Here is a 17736-nt window from a genome sequence, read left to right on the forward strand (position 1 = left end):
CGTCCCCCCGGCGACTGGGACCCGAAGTCCAGTGCCCAAAGACCCTCCTCGACAAACCAGACGACGCCTGCAGCTTCAAAACCAGGGACCCCCCCCAACCGCGACCAGCCATGGGTAAGAGTTACCAACACCCCTGCACCCGGCAGCCCCCTGTGCCTTCCTTTGCTGTACCTACCTCGTCTCCAAGATCCCAACTTACCTCTCAAAGTGGTGGTCGCACCTAAAGAATCACCGTCCCCGAGTCTGCAGCCTTTGTTCCCTTTTTACCTTTTCCATTAAATAACATTGAGCACCCGACTGAATAAAAGCACCCAGCATCCAGCCACCCGAGTGCCGCTGGAAGTGCAACTACTACCCTACTCTACTTCCCCACTTGCCCTGAGTAAGTGACCAGGAACTCAGCTCCCACAGCTGCGTGGCCTGCTTGCTTGCAGCCACCAACCGAAGGCCCCCTCCCCTCCTTTGGATAACATTGGGCCTAACTACCTCTGCACCCGGCTGCCCCTGTGCCGCTGAGGGTGTACCAACTGTACCTATCTGACCCTGGGGGACCCCTGAGTCTATGCCCAGAACCTTATCTTCACCAGTCGAGTACTCACCTGGAAACCGATAACTCACTTTTCTGCCATAGTATAATATTGACTGGTTTGACTCGAAAAATCTTCAAAGTGTGAAGTTTTGAAACTCTAAAATATTCCTATAAAATCAGCTGAATACCGAATTCCGAAGTACTCACCTGTGATCAGGAGTTAAGCCAGAACTGTACCTGGTAGCCCAGTACTGAACCGCAAAAGTAATCCTAACCGGGTTTACTAGTAGCCTGTATTTTCTCCATAGGAATCCATTGTCTGCTTTTCTGTGAAATTTCTTCTGTCTACTTTTGAAAACTTTAAATATTCCTTAAAAATCGTACAAACTACTGAAACGTAATTACTTACCTGTCTTAAGCAGAGATCCCAGTGCTGGACCTAGGAGCCCAGTACTGGATTACAAAAGTAACGAGAACGTACTTTACCTATAACTTGAATTTTCTCCCATTGAATAACATTGCTAGATTTTCACTGAAAAGTTTCTAAGTGTGCATTTTTAAAATACCTTTATATTCCTTAAAAATCATTGCAATAACTAAAACGTTTTTACTAAACTAGTCTCAGCTCAGACCCCAGGACTGAATCTAGGATACAGTCCTGGAATTACAAAAGTAATTTACAAAGTAATCAACTGCATTTTTTTGTAGAAAACCCCATTGAGCTCAATGTTTGATTGTGTTTAGAATTGTGTTGCCTACTGCAACCCCTGTACCTGTTGTGTTTAGAAAGTTATTTCCGTACTGCAAAGTAATTGCCTGAGATCACTTCTTATTGAGAAAAGTATATTTTTGATACCTGTTGGTTCTAAAAATAAAGCAACTATATCTTTTGATATAAAAACAATTGGACTGGAGTTCAGTCCTTGTGTGTGAAACCTTTTGCTGACTGAGTGTGTACACCAAATGCTTTACACTGTCCTCTGGGACTGCCTTACTGCTCGACCAAGCAACCACTTTTGAGAGTAAGGTCAGCCCTGACTTTTACCTCTGTTATACCTCTGGGGTTGGAGGTCTCTATACACACTGTACCTTATTTTGCTCCAGTATATAAAGAGCCACTTTCTCACACATGGTGCACAGCAAAGGTTGTGGATCTTCTTTCTGCCCCTCTTTCTGAAGTACTACTGTTCCATCTTTCTTTGGCCCAGCAGGACTCGGCTCTGGGCACTATTAAGGGCTATCTTTCTGCTAATTTGGCCTTTCCCAGCCTCCCTTATCAGCCCTCTTTTCAAGTCCCCTGTAATAAATAGATTTCTCAAAGGCATTACACTCCTTTTCCTCCTATTCCTTTCGTGATCTCTCAATGGGTCTTGAACCTGGGTCTTACATACTTGATGTGCGCTCCCTTTGAGCCTCTTTACAACTGTCCTCTTCGTCTCTTAACCTTGAAAACTGCCTTCCTGGTGGCCATCACCTCTGCTAGGCGAGTGAGTGGGACCCAGGCTTTTTCTTGTAAGCCTCCTTTCCTATCGGTCCATCCGGACAAGGTTGTGCTCCTTTTTGCCAAAATTTGTTACGGCCTTTCACATTGGGCAGACTATTACCCTGCCCACCCACTTTCCACCTCCGCATCTTTCCAGGGAGGAAGAGAGGTTCCAGTGCCTGGACCCAAAGCGTGCGCTTTCATTTTATCTCAACCGCACACAACAGTTGCGCGTGGATGACCAACACTTTGTTGGCTATGTTGGCACCAAGAAAGGTTGGGCGGTACACAAGAGGACTATCTCCCGCTGGGTTGCCTTGTGCATCAAGGCCTGTTACACGTTAGCTAGAAGGGAACCTCATGTTGGACTGCGGGCTCATTTCACCATAGCTACTGTAACAACTACTGCATTGGGACGTGGTGGCCCCCTGTAAGACATCTGTCAGAGCCACGTGGGCCTCGCTGCACATGTTTACTAAGAATTATTGCCTGAACAGCCAAGTCTGGAGAGACGGCTTCTTTGGCTGTTCTGCTCTCCGTGACTTTCTGGTGTGATCATGGTTCGCAGACCCACCGCCGGGGTTGGTATTGCTGGGGTATCTATTCTAAGATAAGGAATCTATTCTACGTGTTTCTTTCAGATGAACAAGTTGCTTACCTTCGGTAACGATATATCTGTAAGAAACATTAGTAGTGATCAATTCCTTACTGCCCCACCTATCCTCCCCGTTCTGCGAACTGATTTCTAGGGTTAAGGTCATACCTTTCAGGGTCCTAGTTTTAATGCACCAGTGGTCAGTTTCTTGCATTACACTGCATGACTGGAGCGAAAAGTCGTGTACAGAACTGACGTCAGCACACGTGGGCGGTGTCTAAGTAGCGCCGGCGACATCATCTCAGGGACCACGACGCCAACAACGTACTCGAAGCCGCACGAAGCCACCTAGCGATGCTCAGGGGTACTGCTGACGAAAAACTTTCCGGATCCAGTCCGACGCCTGGGGGTAATTCTAAGGTAAGGAATCTATCACTACTAATGTTTCTTACAGATCTATCGTTACCTAAGGTAAGTAACTTGTTCGTCTATACCATTGTTAGATTGCATCTAAGAAGGTCAACAGATGATTCAGAACTTGGCAACAGCCTTCGTTAATTTATCATGGATTGAAAATAAATATAAGACTTGCATCCTGATCCAAGTAAACACTGAATAAGTGGTCTCAGTTAGCAGCAGTGAACAGAGATCCCGAAATAATTATACGCCTTACACTGCTCTGCTGGACAAAGAAGGGAGAAAATGTGACCTTGTGGAAACGCATACACATTTTTGCATTAGACACAGTGCAAATCACATATCGTCAATGGTGGCAAGGATTGATCAACAGTTGTAGATTGATTTGGGACCTCTAATTGCAAAATTAACTGAGGAGGACAGAGTTTTAAAAAATGCTATTGTCCACGATGGATAACAACCCTTATATTCATTTAGCAAAGGATGTATCTCGTATCGAATATAGACAGATCAGCAGTGCAACTGTTATGCGTTGTCAAGGATGGATAAATAGCACCTCCTTCCGACCTGAGGGCAATATTTATTTTATTTTATTTTTTATTTATTGAGTTTTAAATAGCGCAAAAATGACCCATGGGTATCAGAAAGCTTAACAATTACATGTCGTAAATCGTTTATAATAGAGCAGGTGTAGCAGTAGTAATATACTTCTGTAGTAGGGGATCTCTGTGTATAGTCATAATCTTGTGAATAGTCCCGCCCATGTGCGTAGACCCCGGAGCAGTCAAAAATAATCTCTTAAAGTGTCGAAGAAAAATGCAGAACTGCACAGATACTTAAGAGAGAATTAAAGACAGATAATGCAGCCTATAAAACCAGGCTACACTGTTATGTTATGTTATGTTACGTGGATTTGTACTGCGCACAGCTGCCCCAGCCAAGGGGCGTCCCTGCGCATGTCAAGGTAACACGCAACAACCACTGTCCAGTAAAATCCACAAACAGCAAAGCCTGTCCAGATTTCCCTTGCTTCAACAGCAAAACCCCTCTGGAATGATAGAGAGGAGGACCTGGACAGACAAGCCCCATAGGCTGCCATTATGTGGCTCAGAACAGGATACTGTGCCTTTAAGAGAACTTTCCAGAACTTCACAGTATCCCAGAATGCACTGCAGGTCCCTTTTTACTTTCAGTTCTTTTTTCCGGCTCCTGCAAGCAGGACCCCCGAAGCATTGAGCTCTCCCTTTACAAGGGTTTATTGGTGTTTTTTCACTATTTTTTCAACGTGAGTGCTTTCTAAAGTACTTTAGTGCTTTCTTCTTGGTTTTTGCACCCTTTTTGATGTCAAATATGCCTGCATTATTTGACAAATGTCCGGAGTGCTCCAGGAAGAAAGCCAAATCAGATCCCCATGAGGTGTGTATCCTCTGCCTTCCCTCTTCCCATGTCCCAGAGGAGTGTGTGATTTGTCTAGGCTTCTCTGGCAGGACCCTGAAGGACAGAAAGAAGATCAGGCTTCAGTGCCTTGAGGAAAGAAGGCTGAAGGCGCAAGATGGGTCTGAAGGGGCTTCATCTGCCCGTGCTGAGGCCCCTGGGGGGCTCCCCAGGGGCAGGAAGACCAGCAAGCATCCCCATTCTCCATCTGGGTCGATTGCACCGACTACGACGTCGAGAGGGATTACTACAGTCTGTTCCCCGTCTCCCCAGGGCTCTGGGTCGAAGTGACGTCGACGCTCGACGTCGAAGGAATTGAACAGACCGCTGTCGAAGTCTCCGGTGACTATTTCGTCGTCGTCCTCGTCGAAAGGCCCGGCGTTGGCGCTCGCCGTCGAGGAGACACCGCCGTTCGCCGTCGGCAAAAAGGAGAAGAGCGTCGTCGAGATGCAGGAGGTCGCCGTTGAGGTGCAGGAGGTCGCCGTCGAGGCGCAAGAGGTTGCCATCGAGGCGCAAGAGGTCGTCGTCGAGGCAGATGAGGTCGCCGTCGAGGCGAAGACACTCGCCGTCGAGGGGGAGACGGTCGACGCCGAGGAAAGGACGCTCGACGTAGAGGGTCCGACGCTCGCCGTCCGGTCACCGTTCTTCGACGCCGAAGAGACGTGGAAGGAGGCCTGATGCCAGGGGAGGTTCGCCAACGTCCCAGGCTGGAAAGGAAGGCGGTTCACCGGGCTCGGTGTACTCCGAGGTGTATACCCCGTCATAGAGACCGGTTGCACCTCCGCCTCCATTGCCGAGGGGTCTCCCTCCGAGGGCCCCTACTCCTCCTCCTTTACCACCACTGCCGCAACCCGGACCTCGACCTCACTTGCCAGAAAAGCCGCCTCCGAGGTCGGTCTCGCTGCCCAGACTTCCAACCCCTCCCAAGGGGACTCCTAAGCCGAAGGCCCCGGCCAAACTAAAGACGCCCGCTCCGGTGGAACCGGTGGATCGACCGAGGCCTAGGAAGTCACGATCACGCTCCGGACGGAGAGGAAGATCGAGGAGTCTACGTAGATCCTCCACTAGATCAAGACGTCGCCATAGGAGATGGGGATCCAGGTCCCGAACGGACTCCTCTAGGACAAGATCCTATTCACCGACCTTGTCGGACTCCCCAGAGACAAGGGTGTCGCCGGTGGACGACATCAGCACGTTCCATGAGGTTCTCCTGAGGGGGGCTACAAAATTGGGAATCACGGTGACGGCTCCAACACCCACGACGTCCGTGATCTTTGAGACGCTTTACAAGAAGCATTTGTCTCGCCCTCTTCTACCACTAGTGCCAGGCTTGGTAGAACCTGCGGAGGAGCTGTTCCTCACGCCAACGGTGGTGAAGGCCGCTCCCTCTCGACTTCTGAAGAAGTACAGGGCCCAGGATTCGTACCCGGCCTTTCTGCGGACAGATCCGGTACCGGACTCTATTATAGTAACGGCGGCCAGGAAGTGACACTCTACCTCCCCGTCCTCAACTGTGCCGCCCGATCAGGAAAGTCGATGGATCGACTCGGCTGGAAGGAAGGCTTGTGGGACTGCTTCCACGGCCATGAAGGCCTCCAGCGATGCGGCGGCGTTGCTGGGGCGGTACGACCGTGCCCTGTGGGACTCCCTGCAACAGTTCATGGACCTTCTGCCACAAGACAAGAGGGAGGACTTCCAAGAGATCCTCAAAGAGGGGATGCTGGTGTCAAACCAGGTCATCAGCGCGGCTGCGGATATCTCTCTTTTGGCTGCCCATGGGTACTGTCATGGGATCAACCAGCGGTGCCATGCTTGGCTCAGGCTCACATCACTCAAGCCGGAGGCCCAGCAGCGGGTGGCCAATCTGCCCTTTTCCAGGGAAGCCCTGTTCAGAAAGCATGCCGATGATGAGATAGCCCGCGTGAAGGCGGAGGCAGAGACTCTGACGGCTGTGGGCTGTGGGCTTGGAGAAGCCCAAAGAAAAGAAGACCTACCGCCCGCTCCAGAGACGGTTTGGGGCACAAGGAAGAGGATGAGGGCAGTCTTCGGGACAGCAGCAGCAACAACAGCAGCGGTTCCAGAGACCCTTCCAAAAGCGTCAGAAGGGTAGAGGGGGACAGCCGTCCTCTACAGCGAACAAGGGCCCGGCTGGGTCGTGTCCCTGAGCTGTTACTTCCCCTTCATCCGTTACCCGCTCCGGTGGGGGAAAGCGTTCAATTTTTTCTGGCAGAGTGGAGAAAAATTACTAAGGACAAGTGGGTGCTGAATATTGTTTGCAATAAATACAGTCTTCGGTTCTCCAGCCCGCCTCCATCGATTCCTCCGGTCAGTTCGCAGCATCAACTGCGCGAGCTCCAGGCGGAGGCCGATATCCTGTTAAGGAAAAGGGCGATAGAAGACGTACCTCTGGCTCAAAGAGGAAGAGGTCTGTACTCCCGGTTCTTCCTGGTTCGCAAGAAGGACAAGAACGAGTTCAGGCCCATTCTGGACTTTCGTCAGGCAAACAAGTGGATTCGCAGAGAAAAGTTTCGCATGCGGTCGTTGCATCAGATTTTTCCTCAGTTGCAACAGGGAGACTGGCTATGTGCAATAGACCTACAGGATGCGTACTTCCATGTGCCCATTGCACACAAACACAGGAAGTTCCTGCGATTTCAAGTCGGCACCATCCATTATCAATACACAGTACTGCCATTTGGGCTGAAGTCTGCGCCCAGAACATTCTCGAAGTGCATGGCAGTGGTAGCAGCGCACCTAAGGAAGAACAAGGTGTTTGTCTACCCGTACCTGGACGACTGGTTGATCAAGGCCTCCTCCTTCTCGGAAGCTCGGGCACACTTCCAGAAGACGTGCGTTCTCTTGAACAAGCTGGGGTTGCACATAAACATGTCCAAGTCTGTCCCGACTCAGGTCCAGTGCATTCAGTACTTGGGAGCCACCATCAATACGCTGTCAGCAAGCGTGTCTCCTTCGGAAGAGCGACGATTATCACTCCTTCGGAAGGCTCAGGCTCTTATGACCACTCCATCTACAACAGTGAGGACGGTGTCTTCTCTACTGGGATTGATGACCTCTTGTATCTTCCTAACGCCACATGCACGGCTGCACATGAGACCGCTGAAGAGTGCTTGGAGGAATAGTGGGATCAGAAGAGAGGGTCTTGGGACGACAAGATACGACTGTCTCTGCATGCTCTTCAGTCTCTGAAGTGGTGGTGTTCAGCGAAGAATCTCCTCAGAGGGGTTCCCTTCCACAAGGACATCCCCACTCAGACTATTGTGACGGATACTTCTCTCCACGGTTGGGGGGCGCACTCCAGAGACTTACAAATTCAAGGAACGTGGTCCCCGATGGAGTCCACGTATCACATCAATTTCCTGGAACTCAGAGCTGTTCACTTGGCACTGAAGGCCTTTCATCCGTCCTTTCGGACCAACTCTCTGCTTGTACAGATGGACAATACTACCACAATGTATTACCTCAACAAGCAGGGTGGGCTCGAGATCACGCACTCTGTCGCAGGAGGCACAGGCGATCTGGCACTGGCTTCTGGCCATAGGACTTGACGATAACGGCTACCCATCTGCCAAGTGTGCTGAATGTTCAGGAGGACGCACTGAGCAGACTGATTCAGGAAAACCACGAATGGGTCATAAACGACGAAGTACTAGGAGAAGTCTTCGCAAGGTGGGGGACTCCAGACGTAGATCTGTTCGCCACCGCCGAAAACAGCAAATGCCGAGACTTCGCCTCCAGGTACTACCAGCAGGGGACGCTGGGTAATGCGCTATGGATCAACTGGTCGAACAGCTTTCTGTACGCTTTTCCACCCATTCCCCTGATTCCGGCGGTGCTCATCAAGCTGTCCCAGTCCAGGGCGCGGATGATCCTAATTGCCCTGGAGTGGCCCAGGCAGTGGTGGTTCACGGACCTGCTTCACCGGTCTCTCCTTCCGCACATACGGCTGCCGTGCAGGCCGGACCTTCTCACGAAGTTCGGGGGGCAAATGTTACACCCAAATCTCTCATCTTTGAGTTTGGCGGCATGGCTCCTGAGATTGTGCAATATGGCAATTTGAATCTACCAGATGATTGCATGGACATACTGAAGGAGGCTAAGCGACCTTCCACTCGGACTTCCTATGCTTACAAGTGGAAGAGGTTCTGTATGTGGTGCAAGTCCAAGAACTATGACCCGACGACGTGCAAGGAAGACGTCATCCTTCCTTACCTTCTGCATTTGGCGCAGTCTGGCCTTAATGTTCATTCCATTAAGGTTCTACTCGCCGCATTGACTGCCTACAGGAAATGCCCTTCACAGACTTCCTTCTTCCAGATCCCTGTGATCAAAGATTTTTTGGAAGGCTTGAAGAAAGTGTTACCTCCGGTCAGGCTTCCTTCGCCTTCATGGGAATTGAATGTGGTGCTGGCCAGATTGATGAAGGAGCCTTTTGAACCTATTCATAAGGCTTCATTGCAGCACCTGTCCTGGAAGGTGGCGTTCCTCGTGGCCATTACATCGGCCCGCAGGGTGAGTGAAATTCAGGCGTTGTGTTGCCAAGAACCTTATACTATACTGTATTTCATGCTGCTAAGGTTGTTATGCGTACTCACCCGAAATTTCTTCCCAAGGTTATTTCTGATTTTCATGTCAACCAGACCATAACTTTGCCTACGTTTTTTCAGAATCCTTCATCTCCTGCTGAAAGGTCTCTTCATTCCCTGGATGTTAGGAGGGTGTTGAAATTTTATCTGGATAAGACCAAAGATATTCGTAGGTCAAAAGGCTAATAAGACCTTAGGGGGTAAACCGAAGGCTCATTCCACCAAGGGCAAAGCTGCCACGACGGCTTTGCTCCGTAATGTTCCAATTGCAGAAATCTGCAAGGCGGCTACTTGGAAGTCGGTCCATACCTTTGCTAAGCATTACTGTCTGGACACTGATGCCAGGGCAGACGCTCAGGTTGGGCAGACTTCGCTGCGAAATCTGTTCGCACAATAGTGGTGTTATTTCTCGTTTCTCCACCGCCGCTTTGGTGTGGGGATGGGCTTGCCATTCTATTCACTAGATTATGACTATACACAGAGATCCCCTACTACAGAAGGAGTAGTTTCTGTCCTGTAACTCCAGTTCTGTAGTAGGGGTATCTCTGTTATAGTCATAAGCGCCCGCCCTCCTCCCCAGTGGAGAGAGATATTCATGTACGGAATGCTACAGGTCTGGCGTGTTATGCCTTCAAAAAGAACTGAAAGTAAAAGGGACCTGCAGTGCATTCTGGAATACTGTGAAGTTCTGGAAAGTTCTCTTAAAGGCACAGTATCCTGTTCTGAGCCACATAATGGCAGCCTATGGGGCTTGTCTGTCCAGGTCCTCCTCTCTATCATTCCAGAGGGGTTTTGCTGTTGAAGCAAGGGAAATCTGGACAGGCTTTGCTGTTTGTGTATTTTTGGTGGAATTTCTGGTTGAAGTACTGGACAGTGTAGCCTGGTTTTATAGGCTGCATTATCTGTCTTTAATTCTCTCTTAAGTGTCTGTGAAGTTCTGCATTTTTTTCGACACTTTAAGAGATTATTTTTGATTGCTCCGGGGTCCTCGCACATGGGCGGAACTATTCACTAGATTATGACTATAACAGAGATACCCCTACTACAGAACTGGAGTTACAGGACAGAAACTACTCCATATGTTTCCAGTGCGTACCTTTCGTATCAATTTCAACAATAACAAGAATAGGATTCGTTTGGGGTACAATAGGTATAACAGTAGTGTTATACATATGGTTCAGGTGTGTACCTTTCGTATCTGTTACAAAATTAAGACGAGTAGGATCCATCAATTTTAGTAGTGTACAGCCTAAGGTGCTATCGTAGCTAACTGTTGAGTTTATCCTTACATACGTCATTGTCCTGTTAAGGTAAACACCTACATCAGATCTAATTGGCATAACTCTTCGATCATTGGTGCCGGCTCTTATGGTGTCTATGTGATCTTTCTTGCGTAGGATGCATCCATATCTGACAGGACTATGCAGTGCCTAGCAGTTAACCACATTGCAGATGATGATCAATCGTTGTTTGGGGTAGGAATTTGCTCATTAGTAGGATCTTTGCTTCACTCTTGAAGGTTGACGTATTTGGATTTTTTCTAATGTTTGGAGGGAGGGAGTGAGTTCCAGATTCTGGGGTCGGCTCCGGAGAATGCTCTCTCATACCTTTTCTTCTTCTGAAAGATGGGAGGTTTCAGCAAAAGGTATCTGTCTTTCCGGGATGGTCTGCCTCCACCGGATAATTCAATTACCATTTCTATGGCTGCTATAGGAATTCAGTTTTTTGCACATTTAATTTCAGATGATTGGTAGTTAACCAATGTAATGTCACTTTTACGGCCTCATTGATTGTCTTGATCTCTTCCAGTGACGAAATCTTGATGTAGATCTGAGTGTCATCTGCGTACATGTGATAAGAGATACTTGCGTGCCAGAGAATCTCTGTAAGGGGTTCAACATATAGATTGAATAGTGATGGAGATAATGATCCTTGTGGCACTCCAATCCAATTTGGGCATGGCAGGAATGTAGGAAGGATTTAAACCATTACAGAACAATTCCAGATTATCCCATCCTGTCTTATAGCCGGGCTAGTGATTTTTCATGATTTACTGTGTCAAATGCAGAAGACAGTTCAAGGAGAACTAGTAGACATGTTTCATTGTGATCTAGAGCCTGCAGCGCATTATCCACTATATGTAAGATTGCTGTTTCCGTACTGTGGCCAGGTCTGAATACAGATTGGCAGCCGTTCAAAAGACTGAAATTAGTGATGTGGTGGCCAGCTGATTTTGCACACATTTGTCAATTAGTTTAGTTAGTAATGCAATACTGGTCACTGGGATGTTGTTTGGGTCTGCCGGGTCGACTGTAGGTATTTCGATGATGATGAGGGCTTGACCTATTTTTAGGCACTCTGGTAAGGTCCCTTGAGATAGTGAGGCATTGATTATTTTTGTCCATATGGTGATGACGATGTGGTTGTTTCTTTTCAGGCATTTTGAGGGGAGGGTGTCATTGTAGTGATTATTTGGTTTGATATGTGAGAGAGTTTTGGCAATGGTATTCTGGTCCTATAACTTGAAGGTCGACAATTGTGCTTTATTCTTCATCATATCTTGAGTGGTGTGCATGGTAGCATCATTCTGTGACAATAATGGGCTAGAGAGGTTGTCAGCTGCCATCCTGAGTTCTCTTGCTAACGAGTTGGCCTTGTCTGTGAAGAATGTTGAGAATTCCTCCCAGCTCAGTTGAGTTTTTGTTGATTCCTGAGCAGATTTGGCCAATTAATTGGACAGTTGTTTTAACATCTCGAAGAGTTTCCGTGGTCTGTTTTTCGCATTATCCAATACAGATCTAAAAAATTCCTTTTTGGATTTGAGAATGCTTTTGTTGTAGTCGCTTCTAGTTTTCCTGAGAGTTGTTAGCTGGGGGATGATGGGTGCTGCCTCCCTTTTCTTTCTGCTAGTCTCAGCCTCTGCCTTTCTTCATTTAGTGACCCATTAAACCATGGATTTTTATCTCTCTCTGAAATTCTTTTCAGTTTTAGCGGCATGGTGGAGTTGATTATATTCGTCATTAATGCGTTGTAGTGATCTGTGAGTTCGCTAACGTTCAACAAGTTGTTAGGAGGATTTAGATGCTTCTCACATCGTGCTACTAATTGCTCCATATTTGCAAAAGTAGATCATTGACATGTCATCTGATGACAGTAACATATTTGGGAAAAAAAGATTGAAGATGCACTCCAAACAATCAAAACGGACAGTGACTCAGCCAGGTCTCTAGAGGTTCACCAAATTTGCAATCCTTTCCAAAACTACAGACCTCAGAATTAAAGACCGTTTTAACAAAATTCTTACCGTGGATACAAGCAGTAAGGCTCTTATGGTCAAGATGACTGACCACAAAAACAGTGGAATTAACCAGCAAAACCAATGCAATGAAAATGAGGAAATCAATTGTACACCTACAAAGGGAGAAGAGCCTGAAGGGTAAAGAGTAGAGATTTCGTCCCTTCTATTTTGTGATATAGAACAGTGCCTAGCACCCATTGCAGCATATTTAAGAAGTAACAACTGCACAGTATAACCTTTTTTGGACAACTGGTTAGCAAGAGTTCAAAACTTTCACAGTTGTCAACAAATGATCAAAAAGACAATATCAGTGCTAAAAGGCTTAGAACTAGAACTCAACAAACTAAAAATTAGCCCTCACTCCAATGACAAAAATACTTTTCCTAGGCTCAAGAATCCCGGCACGTGAGGTGACTGGTGTGGATTTGCCGGCGGAGGCACGGCGTTGTCTGCTGAATGTGTGGGGCCCCACGGATTACAATAATGCTCAAACCCAATGGGTCACCCTGGGGAACATGGTGGCGAAACGTGACATCGCCCAGAAGTGGGGGGCCTCGTCGCCCCCCTCTGTGGAACTGTGGAAGACCAATATGGATTGGTGTATGGTTCGCGAGAAGACGGTGTATGTGGCCAGGGGTAAGCCCAAGAGGTGGAGTACGGTCTGGGGAGCCTGGAATGAATATAGGGGTGATATCTGTTTACCTCCCGACACTGCCCCATTGGATGTACGACTCTCCCCCTAGCCCCTATTTCCAACTTAATCATTACTTCGTTGCTATCCTGGTTCTTCTCCCCCCGTTGTCGTCCAATTTGTACTGCTTAGTTGCACCTTGTGGGCGCACTGCCCTGCCATCCCCTGACTTGGGTATTGTCACATTTACGTATTTTCCTTGCCTATTCACACCGGTTTTGGTGTTTCTTTAGTTTATCTTATAGGTTCGATGTTATTATATCATAAAATTAAACCTGATACGATTTATAATATGTACTGTGAACATATCCTTTTTCCAAGAATGCTGCCTAGCCTCCAGGATGTAAGGCTAAATAGCTGTGTGCCTTGATTTTTCAAATAAAGGTTTTCCAAAAAAAACAAAAAAAAAGAATCCCGGCACACTCAGAAAAGCTTTACGCGTTTCAGGTAGTAGAAAGAAACTCATGCAGCAAGCATCTTTGCTGGCAGCCACGCAAAATGCAACGGTGTGAAACTTCAAATTTGATGGAGACATCTAGCCGCAGATTCCTTAACTTAGAATATCCCCAGGCATGAGACTGGATCCAGAAATGTTTTGCAGCAGCACCTCTGTGCGACAGCGGACCCAACGACACCACATCTCTGACTTTCCTGGGAGGCAAAGGCTCAATTGGTGCCGGGGACGAACCCGCTGGCAAGTCCGTCGGAGACCCCACAAGAAGCGGAGGGCCTGAGGAAGCCCCAGGAACGGGAGATGACCCAAGGGAGGCCTGCAAAGCCCTAGCATAGGCCTCCATTTAAGCCTGAGTCGCCCCCACACCTGGAAAGGGCGGATAGAGGGGGGATGACCGGAATGTTCCGGGAACCAGTGCCCCTGACAACAGAAGAAGGGGAGGTCGAGATTCTAAGCGACAAGCGTCTCGACCTACCAAGTGGAGAACGACGTCCCCGGACTCCAGAGGGCGATCGACGGAGGAACGAACAGTACAGGAACTTGCCATCAACGAAGAGGCCGGGGGTGAGACGACTCCGACCGGGACAGCCCCGCCGAGAGAAGCTTCATACAGCGCGCCTGCCAAAACTTCGGTTTCTAACGTTGGCTGGCTTCTCAGTCCGTGGAGTCATGGTGCTCGCCCAGACACCACATACAAGTAAGATGCGGGCCCATTGCGGACATCTGCCGCAAACAGGAATTACAATATTTAAAGCCCGAAGGCATCGCACACTGTTCCTGACGCAAAGCGTCGAAAAGGAGGCCTGAAAACAGGCTAGAAGATCCGCTCACTCTGGATCCGCGTTGCACGCGGCGAAGAAGGAAACTGACGTCAGAGCGCCAGGAGGGACTTAAATTACCTCGCTGACATCACGTACGTGGACGACATCAGGGCGGTGTCGTGTGGCGCCGTCCCCCGGCGCACAGAGGTGCTGCTGCAAAATAATTGCGGATCCGGTCTCACGCCTGGGGATATTCTAAGTTATGGAATCTGCGGCTAGACAACATCTCTACCAGATACATCGTTACCGAAGGTAAGTAACTCATACATCAGGTCTAGGGACCATGTCCTCATGTGTGTCCACTATTACTCCAATATCTTTTGAGGATAGGTATAATTCAAGAGCAGCTTTGTGTTCTGTGGCTTCATATAGCAGGGGAGTGTACCGATTTAATACAAATCACTCCATCAATGAAAGCTTTTGTCTCAGCCATACAGGATAGACATGCTGATTCATATGTACAGCACAACTGTAATGTCCCATATAAGAAAACCGGGATGGACAAGGCTCAGAAGTTATGGAACTTGGCGATCGACAACAATGTTGAATTGAAAGCGGAATAAGTCCCAGTAATAGTCAACCACATAGCAGACAAACTTAGCAGGCAGTACACAATTTTGCACGGATGGGAAATAGACAGGAAACAGTTAGCCTTGGTATTGTGTAGAGAGTTGTACTCTAACTTTTTCTGATTTTGTTTGAAATGAAGGTCCAAGTTTCAAAAGCCAACTATATCGATGGTGAGGGGGAATTAGAGTGCCCCTGTTAGTGACCACGCAGATTGTGGATTTAGCTCTGATTTCCCCCGATGTATCTGGAAACCTGAATACCTGCAAAGAGTGCAAATATCTGAAGGACACACTCAATGTTCAGCTCTGGTTCTGCCAGATATAGCAGTATATCATCTGCATATAGGGAGGTATGCTGTTCCCAATCATTATCCCATGGTACCCATCCATCGCTTTATTGAATCTCCTCCAAGCTCTTTACTCTTTCTAGGCCAAGAGCCAGGAAATGAAAATGAGCAGGGTGTCATCACGGTCTATGTGGAAAAGCACCAGTGCTTAATCACTAGTTCTAAAGTCTATTATACGAAGTCTTAGCACAGAAGTGTGAGCTGGTGCTAGGCTATTGTTCGATTATCTTCAGGATGACAACTCTCTCAATTCAGAAACATAAATATTTATCTTGGTTTGTAAGCTCAGGCCTGAATTCATGCAGATTCATCACCTGGAACCATTTGTGAACCTGTGCCAGTCTTGGATGCTCAGACCAAAATCTGTTTTCAGATGGTTCAGCGACTTATTTTCTTTGTTTTTCAAGACTTGAATAGTAGATAGATAGTCTTTCGGGCAGTCAATGTTGCTGTCAGTTGAGATCCTGAAACATAGTTGTATGTAGTCTCTGTATTGAAGATGTTCTCGTTAGCCAGGAGTTCACTCTGTGGCCCTATATAGAGGTTACTACAGAGATACGGTATGATCAGGTGGTGCTTATGTGGAAAAACTGCTGTTTATTGGTCACATGGGAGACACACCATTTCAAAACTATGCCATTGAATAGTATTTGAATACCCAGAGTTTTAGTAGGACTTGATGGTCAACTGTTACTTAAGCTTTGGAGAATTTGAGGAGGCTGGGGTGTTACCAGCTCTGGACTTCATTGCTGACCAAGTCCTTGCTGTTTGATTGCTTGTGTTGTTTGGCAACCACAAACTTTTCATTGATCTTCCAAGCAGTGGAAGGTGGTGTGGTTAGTTCATGTGTTGAGGTTGGCCTTCCCTAGCAGAGGCCACAAGACAGATTGGGGTAAGAGATCTCAAGAGATGGAAGCATTGACTAGGGTGCTCAACAGAGGCATGAGTGCTTCACTATAGGTTGGCTTCACTATTAAGGAAGGAATGAGGTCTACATGGGAGTTGCCTTTGAGTGAGGTAGAGGTTTGCCATGTGGTCCATGGTGAGAGGTGTGTTCACTTGGAAGCATTTTGTGAGATAGCGGTTGACATCCTGCCATAATAAATGTGCTTCCTGGTCTTGTATAGTTTCGTGTTGAAAAATGTATCCATGTACTGAATGTATTGTATTGAAAACGGTATTTGCTGGCCAGTGGGGCTGATGCAATATTTGATAGTTTGGAAAAGCACTTTACTTCGGTAGAGTTAATCGTTGATAATGGTAAAGGTCGTTACTTGATAATGACTTGTAAGTAGTTTGATGCTGTATATTCTCGAGCTAGTAGTTTGTTATGGATTTGTGTCCTGAGCAAGAGTGGGTGGCTTGAAATATCATAGGTGATAGAGACATTGACCTTCCAGCCAAATGCAAAGGCTCTTGAAATGCTAATCATCATGCTACTTTTCATAAAAGCTCATATTTAGTCTTGGCCAACTCCATAACCGCGTTTATAATGGAACCTTCATTCTAACCTGAATTGTCTACCCTACCTGTCCATCATTCTTGAACCACCACCTACTGAGTAAAGAAATATATATGAGATCACATCCTTTTGTAAAACTTTTTCCTTAAATGAGATCCAAAGTATATGGAATGAAAAATATGGGCCTTTATATGAAGGGAATGCAGTTGTATGAATAGCACATCTAATAATTTACATATGGATATTTTATATAAAGGTTTCTGAATCATCAGATTGTAAGATAAGATCTTTATTCTGAATTTGCTAGGATCCGCACATTGCAGAAAATCCTACAGAAGACCACGTTCACTATCCTCTTCACCACCACTGGCTCCACCAACTTCCAGATACACCCTTCATACGCAGTTTGAAGATGCACTGAATAAAGACGCAAAGGACCAAATGAAAAGCTTACGCAGAGAAATACAGAACGAACTGGATCAGCAGAGAATAAAAGCGAAGGTAGGTCTCCTGGCTACACCTATGGATGGTTTGGAAAAGTGTTTTGCTTGTTCTTTTAAAATTAAGGAACATGAATCTTCTCACTTTCAGTTTTCAAGTATATTCTCACTTTCAACCCCTTCCATAATTTTCTTTTCTTTAATTGATGCTGGTTCTTTCAGCAATCTCTTTTGTATGTTGGAAATCATCCAATCCTGCGCAAGTCTGTCTGTGCACAATAATACTGCACCAACTATGAAACGCAATTGCGTAATTGCTAGTTAAATTAAAAAAAATATATAAAATTAACAACCCTTATAATAGAATCTACAAAAAGATGGTAGTTCAGTAACATCATATGTTAAAACCTCCAAGAAGTTGTTCTCCAATGTCATAGACTCCAAATTGAATTTTACTGATGTGCAACATGTATTTACTGCAACCAAAGGATGGCAGACTCACATAATTTACCTTTGTGTAGAGTTCTAGTATGTACCACAGAAGTGTGGCACAGTTGTTGTCGAAACAGGGCTTTTGTGGGAAATTGAAAAG

General features: G+C 46.9%; 1 protein-coding gene across 1 annotated transcript in view; it reads left to right on the top strand.

Moving 5' to 3' along the window:
- CEP95 (centrosomal protein 95) overlaps positions 1-17736 on the top strand; it is a 622972-nt gene that overhangs the window by 427468 nt on the left and 177768 nt on the right. Inside the window, exon 13 of the mRNA XM_086930924.1 lies at positions 17012-17205. Within this exon, the coding sequence (XP_086787050.1) occupies positions 17012-17205 (194 nt within the window). The remainder of the gene's footprint in view (positions 1-17011; positions 17206-17736) is intronic.

The sequence above is a fragment of the Lissotriton vulgaris genome, chromosome 7 (genome assembly GCF_964263255.1).
Source record: "Lissotriton vulgaris chromosome 7, aLisVul1.2, whole genome shotgun sequence".
Lineage (NCBI taxonomy): Eukaryota > Metazoa > Chordata > Amphibia > Caudata > Salamandridae > Lissotriton > Lissotriton vulgaris.